Raw genomic sequence first — 13,955 nt, 5'->3', positions numbered from 1 at the left:
GGTTCACCAGTATACCAGTTAGTAAAGCTTGTCGTTTCTCCACTTTTCAACCAGTTAAATGACACAGAGTTATCTGTGTCATATGCGTTCAGCCAATATTCATTTGCAGCACCACAGTGATCAACAGCTATCATATAATAGAAAGAATAAAGGTAACAATGGGTAAACCTAAATATTTGTATTGTTTATTGATTTTTTTTTATCAAACATTATTCGTTTTCTTCACCTTCTTCATTCAATAAACAAGGAAAAGGTGTTAATTAAATTTGATAAGAAAAAAAATTAATCCAAAAATCAGATTTTTTAAAAAGTTAATTTTTTTTTCTTTTCCTTTTTTACAATAGTTAACGTTTTATGCTTTAATCATGAGATAATAGATTAATAATTACTTCACAATATTTCACATTACTACCATTTTAGATTCTGATCTAAGAGGGAGCACGAATAGTTTATTAATTTAAGAATAGTGTTTATAAATAAACTTAATATTTGATTTTACATTGTCAATACAAAAACTCATTATAAAAGTCAAGGTTGTAAGCAATATGTTCTTAATTTGTCTAAACTGTAAGTATTTTATATACACCGTAAAGCAAATATCAAAAAATATTCCACTCCAAACTGTTTACAATTGTGCAATATTTTAATTGAAAGAAGAATAAGTACATTATACGCAGTATTTTTAATTTGTTTTTATTTCAAAATTTTAGAATCAAACTATTTTCGTCATTTCGTCATTTTTCGTCAATTCTTTAAAAAACAGAATTATGAAAAAGATGACTTTCTTGAAAAGATAAGCTGATGCGGAAATTCTTTGTTGATCTGCAGCTACTTATAAGGGGGAAAACTATGCATTTGTAATGTTTTCAGGGCCACGGTGAAATAGGTCAAACAGAAATCAGTTTGACTTGACAGCAATAAATGAAACACTTCTTTATATCAAATTTTGTTTAAATTTTACGGATACGCAGAGCATTAAGAAATCAATCGTTTAAGCAAGAAATGTGTTTATTTTTAACACAACATCGGAGATAATTCTGAAGCATCTTAGTATATTTTTTTAAAGTCACCCTGACTGCATTTGAGTTGACATAATAATGTTAATGAAAACTTACTGAATGTAATCAGCCAGTCGTTTTCTGCTTGAGAGGTAACTTCTGTGACGTAAGATGTTGGAGACAATGAAGAACAGAATGCCTTTGGATTATGGAAAAATTAATATTAAATATTTAAACGCCAATTAGCTCACCTGATCTGAAGGTTCAAGTTCGCTTTTCTAATCACAATTTATCCGTTAACATTGTCTGGTATTAATATTGTCGTTGTATTTGTAACCTTTTTACAATTTCAACTTCTTTCCCAGAGTATCCTTTTGGTAGAGTGTATTCATTTTTTTTTCAAGTGAAAGCAAATTACAAATAAGAGGAAATACTTTTTTCAAAAATCTTTGCAAAAACTAATCGGTCAAAACATTTAAAACTTAATTGAAAGCATCCTCAGGTAGTATAGATTCAAGTTCGTTCAAAACATGACCCCCAGTGTTAGGACGAGGCTATATTTGGTGATAAAAGTTTTACAAAAGTGTACATATGGAAATTATTAAATATACAACAATACCATGATTAATCAGATTTTACATGGAAGCATCCTTTAGGTAATTCAAGTTATTCAAATCATGACCTTGTAGGGTAGAGAAGGGTTACAAATGGAGATCAAAGTTTTGCATTATGATATAAAGTAAAACTGTAATAATATTTTCAAGAACAGAAAAGCCTTGATTAAATCAAGTATATTTATATTGAAGCATTCTCGGTAAGTGTAGATTTAAGTTTGCTCAAATCAGGACTCTCGATATAGAGAGAGGCCACATTATGCGATCAAAGTATAACATACATGTAGTCTAAGGAACATTAAAAATCTTCTTTTTAAAAACAGCAAAGCCATAATTAGTCATATTAATTGAGAATTAATTGTAGATTCAAGAGTGTTCAAATCCTACCCACTCCCCCATTTTATATTTTTATTTTAATTTCTGCTTTTTTTCTACACATAGTGTTCAGGTGGGTGATGTAGTATTTACAACACGATGAAAATGAAAGAATTATATCTGATTATTCATTATCCAACAATTTTTCCTTCAATATCGATCTATTTTCATGTTATGGAGATAATTATGCTTTTACCTGTGAAGAGGAGAAGTTTCTATGCGTGTTGTCCCATTTGTACCAATGATCATTAAATTTGTGCCATATGTCGCAATCTGAGAAAAAGTCATGGGTTTGTATAATGCTAGAAGTATGTCATGACAAAATACAGATGCAAATATATATACTGTATGCTGTGCTACTTGTGTACTTTTACTCCTATTTTTTCTAACACTTTTAATTACCGGTATAGCGTGTTACAACCAACACTGTGCTTAGCAAATCTGCATAAGGAAAAATGTTATATGTATCTTCCTAATATACGTTTAGGAATATAATGATAATTTTTATTGACATGTATATATTAATTTTTACGACAAAATATATTTTTAATCCTAGATGATGTTTATTTCATGTAGCGTTATTTTTCTCCTGTCAATACTGGAATACCACTGAAATGTGATTTTGAAGAATTTCATCTTCAGAAAATGAACTGAGTCTATAAGGTGGATTTCCAGACGTAGAATTAAAACAAAGATCTAGAATATAGTTGTAATAATGAGCCTTACAAAAACGATATTGAAATACTACTGAGTCTTGTTGCTGGAACCGTATAATATTGTTCATTAGTACATGTATTTGTAATTTGTTTTACTAAGTATAAACTCGGATTTAATGTAAGCAGGAGCTAGGATAGATCGTCCGCATATTGCTTTTTGAATTTCGTGAATATTCGATTCCACAGATAACTTCTGAAGCTTTACAATTCCTATTTTTTAAATCATTTTTAATTGAGCATAAAACGTCTTTGTCCCGTAAGGCTGTTATTTAACAACAAAAAAAATCTGTAAATTGTTCTGTAAATTTCAGTTTTTTTTGCATTTTTGTTAGAAGAACATTGGAACATAATTGGATCGGGAAAGAATACCAAAAAAATACCTCTGATTAAAACCTTACAATTTTAAATTTGAGAAAGTTTCTTTCTGTTTTATAGCCAGATTGATTAAAAGAAATTGCAAAAAATTGTTTAAAATACACAGTATGAAGTTGTTATGCATAAAATTTACGTACCAAAGAGTATTGTTGTTAAAGCTTCAGAACTGGTTGTCAAATCTTGATTTGCGTGTGTGCCTGAAATAAATAAGGATTGTTGTAATTTCAAAATAATAATGACACGTACATGAAAATTAACGGATATACTGTTGAAGTAATGAAAATGATTTACTGCATTTGAAATATAAATCAACAATATTAATGAAAAACTTTTAATGGTACGCCATCAATTATTTCAATTTTATTTCAACTCCCAAACTCTTAGTATATTTTACACCGTTTAAATATTACGTTTTATTAATACCACAGCACTACGAATGTTATATTTTTAGGTGGATTTAACAAAATTAATGTATTGTCAAAGTAACAAATGACACATTTTTTAGTTTTTAGAAGGCATTAAAATTCTATCATTTGAAATCAAATAACATTAAATGAAGAACTAATAGTGGTTTTTATTTTTATAACGCTCTTTCTTTGAGCAAATAACTACCAAATTTTTTTTGTTATAGTCTTCATACTTGTAGTCATATCTTTACTTGTCTGGGCGCCTGAAATTCAAGTAAAATTAAAATAATTTTTGTTAATATAGTGTAAATAAATGACAAAAACTTGTTGGACTAATTCACTAGAGCAATTTCCCCATGATCAAATGAAGCATCAATGAACAACATGATTCAATCAGACTTATTTTGATGTTCATATGTGTTTTAAAGATTAAATCACACTGACCTAAATTTCATGTAGATATTTAAAACGCTAGTTAAAGAATATTATATTTAACTTAATACCGCTTGATTGTGTTAAGAAACGGACAGTTATGTATGAAATTCAAAGGTTTTCCCTTCGAAAATAACGTAAAATTTTTCAAATTATTTTATATTATTTTTCATTTGATATTCATTTCTTCTTATTTTATTTAATAGGGCCATTTATTTTCTGAACATCTGCAATATTAAATAGATGAACCCTTTGACAGGAGTTGGTTCTTACTCAATCTGGTACAAACCACCCTTGCAACATTGGAATCGAAAATAAGTGATTTTAAAGTGTATTTTGCTTGCACCATATAATAGTGTTCTTTAGTCTTTGTAATTTTTTAACTTTTTTGTACAGTTAACTCCGATTTAATGTAAGCAGGAGGATAGATCGTCTGCATATTGCGCTTTTTGAATTTCGTGAATATTCAATTCCACAGACAACTTTTGAAGTTTTATAAGTCCCATTTTTTTTAGACATTTTAAATTGAGTATAAAAACTTTGTCCAGTACGGTTGCTAAAAAACAAAAAAAAGTTTAGTAAATTTCACAGGTTTTGGAATTTTTTGGAAGAACATATGAAATGATATTGGTTCGAAAAAAAGAATATCTCAAAAACACCTCTGATGAAAACCTTACAATTTTAATTAAAGGTAAGACTTTTTGTTTTATAGCAAGATTAGCTACAAGAAATTGTACTAAGTTGTTTAAAATTATACAATATGAAGTTGTTTTGCATAAAATTTTACGTACCAAAGAGTATTGTTGTTAAAGCTTCGGAACTGGTTGTCAAATCTTGACTTGCTTGTGTGCCTGAAATTAAAAACAGGATTGTTGTAATTTCAAAGTAAAAATGACACTACAGGAAAATTAACGGATCTACTGTTGTATTGAAAATGATTTACTGCATTTGAAATATAAATTAACAAAGTTAATGTATAACATTTATTGTAACGCCATCAATTATTTTAATTTTATTTCAACTCTCAAACTTTTAGTATATTCTACACCATTTGAAAATTACGTTTTAAAAATCAAGCCTACACAAGATGTTGTTAATGCCACAGCACTATAAACATTGTCATAACCTTAGGTGAATTTAATGAAATTAATGTAATGTCAAAATAACAAATGACACATTTTTTAATCACAAAGGCATTAAAATTCTATCATTTGAAATCAAATAACATTGAATGAAGAACTAATTGTGGTTTTTAGCTCACCTGAGCCGAAGGCTCAAGTGAGCTTTTCTGATCAAAATTTGTCCGTTGTCTGTCTTCGTCGTTGTCGTTGTTGTCGTCGTTGTTGTTGTAAACTTTTCACATTTTCATCTTCTTCTCAAAAACCACTGAACCAATTTCAACCAATCTTGCTATAAAGTATCCTTGGGTAAAGGGGATTCAAGTTTGTTCAAATGAAGGTCCATGCCCTCTCCCAAGGGGAGATAATTATGAATAAGTGAAAAATTAATGGCATTTTTAAAAAAATGTTCTTCTCAAGAGTCACTGGGCCAGGAAGATGAAACTAATGTGGAATCATCCTCAGGTAGTGTAGATTTAAGTTTGTTCAAATTATGACCCCCGGAGGTAGGTTTGGGCCACAATGGGCGATCAAAGTTTTACATAGGAATATATAGGAAAAATCTTTAAAAATCTTCTTCTCAAGATCCATAGGGACAAAAAAGATGAAACTCATGTGGAATCATCCTCAGGTAGTGTACATTCAAGTTTGTTCAAATCATAACCCCCAGGAGTAGGGTGGGGCCACAATGGCTGATCAAAGTTTTACATAGGAATATGTAGGGAAATCTTTAAAAAATTTCTTCTCAAGTACTGCAAAGCCATGATTAGTGATATTTATATGGAAGCATCCTCAGGTAGTGTACATTCTAGTTTGTTCAAATCATAACCCCCAGGGATGGGGTGGGGCCACAAAGGGGGATCCAAGTTTTAAATTAAAATATATTTTTAAAAATCTTCTAAAGAATAGCAAAGCCATGATTAGTGATACATGTATTTATATGGAAGCATCCTCAGGAAGTGTAGAATTAAATTTGTTCAAATCATGACCCCCAAGGGTACGGAAGTGTCTATGTAAGTTTCACATAGGAAAATAAAGAGAAAAATCCCAATAACAGAAAAGCTATGTTTAGTCATATTGACATGTAAGCATCCTCATGTATTGAAGATTTAAATTTGTTCAAATCATGAGTACACTTTGGGATAGGGAGGAAAACAATGGGGAGTCAAATTCATATTATTACAAAGTAATATAAACAAACAAGATAATAAAAAAAATCTTTTTCTCAAGAACTTTCTAAAGAAGTTAAATGTTTATGCAGTAACATTCTCAAGAAGTATTAGAATTCAATTCCCCCCCCCCCCCCCACCCCCTCAGTAAACTTTTCAATTCTGACCCGATCTGTGCATTTTCCTAGCCGATATGCTCAGGTGAGCGATGTGGCCCCTGGGCCTCTTGTTATTTTCATAACGCCCTTTCTTTGAGTAAATCACTACCAAAATATGTTGTTATAGCCCTAATACTTGTAGTCATATCTTTCTTTACTTGTCTGGGTTTTCGTTAGTAAAGTGTAAATAAATTTCAAAAATTGATTAGATTCATCAGAGCAACTTTCCTTTGATCAAATGAAATATCGATGAAAAAAATATTTTTATCACATTTATTTTGATGTTAATATCTTTTTTAAAAAATTAAAATCACATTGACCTATAATATAATGTAGATATTTAAAACGCAAGTTAAAGAATAATTTATTATATCTAACTTAATACCGTTTGATTGTTTTAAGAAATGAACAGTTATGTATGAACTTCAAAGCTTTCCTCCAAAAAAAAAAAAAAAAAAAAAAAGTTAAATCATTGTTTGGCAATTTCAATTAGTATTCCCCATTTTTTATTTTCTTTTTCTCCTAAATCAATGATATATTCTACCATTTAGGATAAACATATCCACGTGTATATTTAACGTACCTGTTTTTCTAAGGTAATATCGCCAGCCTTTTGTACTTTGTGGTCCAATATCTGCAACCAAGTCCAGTTGAACCAACAATATTTGACAGAATCTTGTTTCTGAGTTAAACAATATAGATTTACACTGAGGGGCCCTCGTGCAATAAGATGCGCATTGTCGAGAACTTCTGTATTTTTGTGTTGATATTATATTTGTTGAGAGGGTAGACCTGTCGTCATACATAGGGTTTCTCGACATAAAGTCGATCAGTATGTCTCCATGTGCAAAAGTTAGTGTAGTGACCAAAAAGAATGACACCCAATCCATTTTTGACATGTGAACATGAATGAAAACTGATTTTGTGTATAAGATTTTGAAGATAAGTACTTTTAAATGCAACGTATAATAACATGCTTGTAATCGTAATTCTATTGGTTGCTTCAGATAAAGGAGGTAGTTCCACTTCCTAGAACATATGCAAACACTTCACGTGAGAGCAAACAGATAAATCTCAATCTGTGAGAGATATAAGTGAATCCTTTGATACGGTTTTCAAAAGGGGTTTTTAGTTTGACATTATAATAACAAGATAAAAGTACTTCAAATGTATAAAAAAAAACCAATGATGTAGTTATAGAGAGCAAAACATCCCAAAAATAAAGTCAGATATTGATTCATCTAAACAAATCACCAAAGGTTATATTATGTTACGAGTTTTCAGCTCAGAAATATTTTACCAACTATAAAAATCGTTCACACGTGCCAGCGATATACATTTTAATATTTTATCAATTATAAAAATCGTTGACACGTGCCAGCTATATATATATTTAAGTGTTATTAGAATTCACTATCTGTTAAAGTCATATTACTTGAAAACTTGTCCAAATTATTTTCTAAGAATGAAAATTTCATAACGTTGACATAACGTTGACACCGTGTCAGTGATGTTAAATATTGATTGATTGTATACTATTTAACGTCCCTCTCCAGAATATTTCACTGATATGGAGACGTCACCATTGCCGGTGAAGGGCTGCAAATTTGGGCCTGTGCTCGGCACTCAGGGCCATTGAGCAGGGAGGGATCTTTATCGTGCCACACCTGCTGTGACACGGGGCCTCGGTTTATACGGTCTCCTCCGAAGGACCGCCCCATTTAGTCACCTTTTACGACAAGCAAGGGGGTACTGAGGACCTATTCTAACCCGGATCCCCACGGGACGTGATGTTAAATATAAACTCAGTGATAAATGTTAAATATAATGACCATAGAATTTCCGAAATGCTGGTTTTAAACAAGGTTATTGAATCCTTCGTAATAATAACTTAAATGACATTAGCCTGTCTCGTTTTTGGTTTAAAAAATCATACTCAGGACATACTCTGAATATCGAATAAATTGGGAGATGTGAGCACCATATGCAGGTGAAAGCATGCAAATAATTACTGCGGACGATAGAACATCATCTCGTTTGTCATACAACTGTAGTTCTTCTTTGACAACATTTATGTAGTTTTTCGGAAACCACGTCTTCCAACAAACTGTTGGAATTCTGCGTTATGAACACTCATTGTTCTCCTTTGTTAGCCGACCTGTATAAATATATATATATATATATATATATATATATATATATATATATATATATATATATATATATATATATATATATATATATATATATATATTTTTTTTTTTTTTTTTAATTCTTTTTTTTTAAGCAGAATTTATTCAAAAGATTCTAGACGAGGAAAAAAAAACATTTGCAGTGACCTTCAACTCGACTTTCAGATAAATCAACGGCGTTTTGGCATTTGACAATAGTTATTTTAAAACTAATATTTCTAATCAAATGTTGACTCGATATAGCCCAGTGAACTTCAAATAAAAAACACCAAAGATTCTACTAAATGGTTTCATATTTGGATATTTTACTGATTACATATGTATAGAATAAAGTCTATTTTTAAAACAACTTAACCGTATGAAAAACGAGATGACTCCAGCAATTTCGTCGTAAAATCCCCTATATGTAGTAAAAGTCAGCTATCACCTGCATATGTTGTTAATGTTCCTCGACTTATTTGCCAGAGCATGCTGTGAGAACAACCAGTTTTTAAACCAAGGCAGGCTACTCACTCATAAATTGATGTTACAGGTATTTCAACAAATTTATTTAAAATCGACATTTTGCAAATTCTGTGTTCTGTATAATGACCTTGTTAGCAAATATAACCTACCATTGGTAAATATTTTGGCTGACTTTTTTCAAACCAACTATTTGATATTGGTTTTTATACTGAATTTGACTAAATGAATATTCCGTCTTATTGATCAATAATAAGGGCCATGGCGGAATGAACCGGGCAACAGAGGACGCCTACTCCTTCTAGGTACCTGGCCCACATCTGAAATTTCCAAAGATCGTTATCTATGTTCTGTTCACAGAAAGACTTTTTAATGAGATCGCTGTTCGTTATTTTCTTATCACGACAAGGAGTACATCGCGGATTGACCGGTCGATAGGGGATGCTTACTCCTTCATTGCACTAGATCCCTCATCTGATGTTTCAGAGTTTCGTGTTTTTTTTCTGTTCCTAATTTGTATCAGAGTTGGCCGGGAAATACTAGTGGTGGGAATTACCAGTGATAAATATAGGTATTTCTTAATTTTTTATTAACTGGGAAATACTGAGAAATTAAAAAAGAATTTCTTCATTAATTTTATCTTATAAGAAATTCAAACATGAAATGAACATAAACAGAAGATTAATAAAAATAAGTTGCAATATTCCATATCTAAAGTGTATTACCACTCTAGATCCCCTACCCATTAGCATTTTTTGGTAGAATATGTTTCCCTGTTTGTATTTTTTAAAAGAACAAAAAGATTTTCTGATTCAAGTCTCTTTTCAGTCTAGTAAAATTATTAGATTTATATATTAATTATAAACCAAAGCCCATAATAATCTGGTTTTAATCCTTCTACAAACAATCATGTTGTTTTACTAACTGACGCTGGACAGTTTCGTGTCTTTGATTTGAGAGAAAATTACCATCAGTACATTGAAAGGTTCCTTCTTTTAGGTTTGATTTTTACCCTATATTCTATACACTTTACAATTTTCTTAGACCCTTCTTAAAGTCATCTACTGAGTATGAGTATGTGCCTCTTTGTTTGGCAACCCTGATTTGTACAGTTGAATGAACTTTTAAGAATGATTACTTTTTGTTATATCTTTATTTTATCATGAATTGCACTGATGTTGAGTGATAAAAATTGAGGCTGGTATTTATATTTTAAGGTCCTATTGATTACTAACTTTGCAATTTTTCACAATCATTTATGGGATCATAAAAAATCTGTGTTTTAAAATATATTTTTAATGGGTTTTTCTTAATAGCTTTTTAATCAATTTTGTGTCTCTTATATGGATATTAATTGCGTTGGAAAGATATAATACCTCGACGTTTTTCTGTCAGTCCCTTTGAAAAGAAAACACAGTCATAAAATGTAAATAGCCTCTATGTAATTAAATAATAATGCTGTTTTAAACATTATTAGGAACACATCAAGTAACAAAGTAATAGAGAGCTATTTCAAAAACTGTCGTAAAATTTAATGGCATTCTCTTAAGTAATGATTTGGAATACTTTATATGTCGATTCATTTCATGTTGTTTTTCAATAAATATTTTTTTAAAAATTTTTATCTCTTTTTTAACTTAACACTTGCGACTAGACAAATTGTCAATAAAATATGTTAATTATATACAAAACTATGTAGATAAAATTTATACAAGAAACATTGTATATTTTAAACAAACATGTGCTATGTTGTGGTGTTCAAGACTTGTAGAATTGTTTAATGTTAAAAAAAAGAATGGAGGCTTGACCAATCGCTAAAGACTAAATTTTGATGGATATTTGAAATTATCTGCAGCAATATACCTTCATCACCTGCACGCGGGGTTTATAGATTCAGTTGATGACCATGTGTATACTGTAAACCAACTTTTATTCACCTCGTCATCGCGAATATTTCTCGCCGCGAACAGGTCCGTAAAGTCTCTAATTTTATTAACAACGGATCCAAAAATGCTTGATCGTGAAAATTAGTCGTCGCGAACTAGTTAACCTCCTTTTAGATCGAGAAATAAAGTCGTCGCAAATAAAAGTTGGTAAACAGTACTTTATTTTTTACCGACATTCAATGCGGAATATTCACCTAATTCATACACGGGGCTCACGGTGAATGTGGCCGGTTAACAGGGGATGTATATTCGTCCTAAATACCTTCTCCCACATAGGGAATTGCCAGGGGGTCCGCATTTTATTCCATCTGAACAGATTTGTATTAATCGTATTTTTTAAATCGATCAAGGTTTGTTATTTTTACAGTTCATTACCAATCGTCCATACATACAAACATCAACTCTACTGTAATCAAAGACTTTAGAATGAGTTGATTCCTACGCCGCTGGTACGAATCCCACTGTGTAACGTGGAGACATCCTGCGGATGAGACCGCGTATAAAACGAGGTTACGTGTGGCAGTAGGTGCTGGCACGAAAATGATTACTCACTGCTCAATGAGTACCAAATATAGGTCAAAATTTGCTGCTCTCCGCCGTCAAATATTGGTGTTTCCACATGAGCAAAAAATTATCGAGAGGGACGTTAAACAACATATAAACAATCAAAATGGCAACATCCTTTTGTTTCTATTGAAAGTTATGGAGATATCGAACAGTATTCAGGATCAAAGGTCCATTAAAAAATACAAAATAGGAGCAGAGTAAATACGAACCTCAAAAAAACATCAGAAGTAGGAGCAGATGCCATGGAGGAGTGAGCATCCCCTGCCCACCGATCACATCCACAGTTTGCTCCTTGTCATGATCGGGAAATGAAAGAAAAATCCTTGGACAACTCAATGTGTAAATAATGGCCTAATATTAGGTAAGAAAAAAGTCAGTCAGCACTTGACTAAATGTTAAATTGTATTTGCTCACGAGGTCATTGTATCGACCATAGAACTTACGAAATGATGTTCTTGCATCATCAACTTGTTTGTCACTTACTTTGTTTTAGAAATTGTTCATTCGTAGAACATGCTCTTCCGTATTGAATCAGCTGAGATATAAACTCTGTATGCAGTTGACAAAGGTATATTGTCGCATAAGTAAGGGAAGTTGCTGAATAAAAAATTTGTGAAGTCATCACGTTTATTATGAAGCTTTGTTGTTAGATACTAGTAACTATTAATGTCTTTTTCTAGTAAAACATTCAAATAAGAAACATATGTTTCACACTGTGGTATCTTTTTTCAAGCTCACAGGGATATACTGTGTCGACATAAGAATGAAAATAACTATCGTTAATTGACAATACGTCGTCGATAGATAAAGGCGACGGCAAATTTGTCTTTTTTTCATGTAAAACTTTATAAGTCGTAAGTTATTACATGAATGTTGTAAATTTTGGTAAGATTTTGTGATTTTGCAAGTGTGGGCGTAATATAACTAAAAATTGACTTTGTAAAATTGACAATGACGTCATCTCGCTCGCCAATTTTATTAGTTTTCCATTATCGTCTATAGTCAGTAAAATATCCATGTATGAAACCTATATTGGAAATTCTGTGGCGTCCTTTATTTCAAGTCAACTTGGATATGTATCAAATCGACAAATAACTATTTTTAATTGAGATATCTGAATTCTGAAAGTTAGGTATATTAACCTACGGTAAATTCGCCTTACTTAATTAATTTAACTGTTTATCATGTAGAAAAAAAAAATCAGCAATTACTTCAAATATTTGTGAATGATTACAAACGCCTAATTTTTGTTTTATTTTCTTCCTCTCTTTGTTTTTTCTTTTTTGAAAAGAACTTTATTCGGTAATAACCAATATTTGCCCCCCAAATCAAACTTTGATGGAGGTATATCTAATTCAGTTCTTAAACAGGGGAGTATATGCTGACTTCAAAGCACTGAATATTTTCATAAGTAATGACGTAATATGTACGTAATGACGTCACAAACATGACGTAAATTTCAGGTTTTATGAATTCTACAGAAAAAATGTACATATTTCGTCGATATTTTTAGTAAAAGTCACCGAGCGCATGTGTGTTCAGGATCAATATTTTGATATAATGTGTAGAATGATTATATCAATGAATTATGTAAATATTGTTCCTGAACAAACTTGCGCTCTATAAATTTTAAAGCTAAAATTGTTGAAATTTTGTCCATTTTGTCCTCTTTCTGAAAAAGGATATAAAATCTGACAAATTTGTGACGTCATAACAACAAAGATTGTAAAATAAACTACTTTGAAACTATAATATGTTCTATTAATTTATATTTCTCATACAATTTATTGAATTCAGCATATTTCAGGAAGTTTTCAAAATTTGACTTTTGTGGGGGCAAGTATATACATTATACCGCATATAGTTCTTTAATTAAAAGAAAACTTTTACCTGCATAACATTTTGTTTCTTTTCCTTATGAAAAGATTTAACGATATGGCTTATTTTTATAAGGATACGCACAGCATGTTCCCTTTATAAATTTTAAAGCTCTATCATACACTCATGAGTATAATTTAAATATATCTCAGGTATGAAAAGGGTTGAGCTGTCGGGGACAATGTGACGGTGGGAGAGAATGGGGAAGTCAATTCAACGAAAAGTAGTCCTAATAATACTGAAGAAAACAAGAGATTGGTTGTGAGGTTTAATTCTTTATTCACTAGAATATATTTATATATTTCAGAAACAGACAAGAGACATTCAATAATACGTGTAGATTCAATCAATCAAAGTTCAAAATTCAACATCACCTGATATACATATATGTTTTTTTTAAATCCTATTATTTATCTAAAAAGAATAACTAATATATAAAAGATACTAGTAATCAGAATTATCACAAAGCACAGTGAATCATCCCAGCCCTTGTTTTTCACAATGTAATAATCTAAATTGATCTTACAAATCTTGAAAATCAATAATTA

At 30.9% G+C, this 13,955-nt stretch overlaps 1 protein-coding gene across 1 annotated transcript; it reads right to left on the bottom strand.

Annotated features, from left to right (window-relative positions):
• Positions 1-4: 4 nt before the first annotated feature.
• Positions 5-7,252, bottom strand: LOC134275783 (uncharacterized; the record flags this gene model as incomplete). Its single annotated transcript, XM_062758075.1, has 7 exons — positions 6,942-7,252; positions 4,709-4,755; positions 3,719-3,748; positions 3,216-3,275; positions 2,184-2,260; positions 1,116-1,197; positions 5-127 (listed from the first exon to the last, which is right to left on the bottom strand). Coding segments are annotated over exons 1-7 (730 nt in total), but the record flags the coding sequence as incomplete, so codon positions are not given.
• Between the last annotated feature and the right edge of the window lie 6,703 nt (positions 7,253-13,955).

This window comes from Saccostrea cucullata, unplaced genomic scaffold, assembly GCF_032062105.1.
Source record: "Saccostrea cucullata isolate Sc308-1 unplaced genomic scaffold, CSIRO_AGI_Scuc_v1 ctg7278, whole genome shotgun sequence".
NCBI lineage: Eukaryota > Metazoa > Mollusca > Bivalvia > Ostreida > Ostreidae > Saccostrea > Saccostrea cuccullata.
This window is presented reverse-complemented; position numbering and strand designations above follow the sequence as displayed.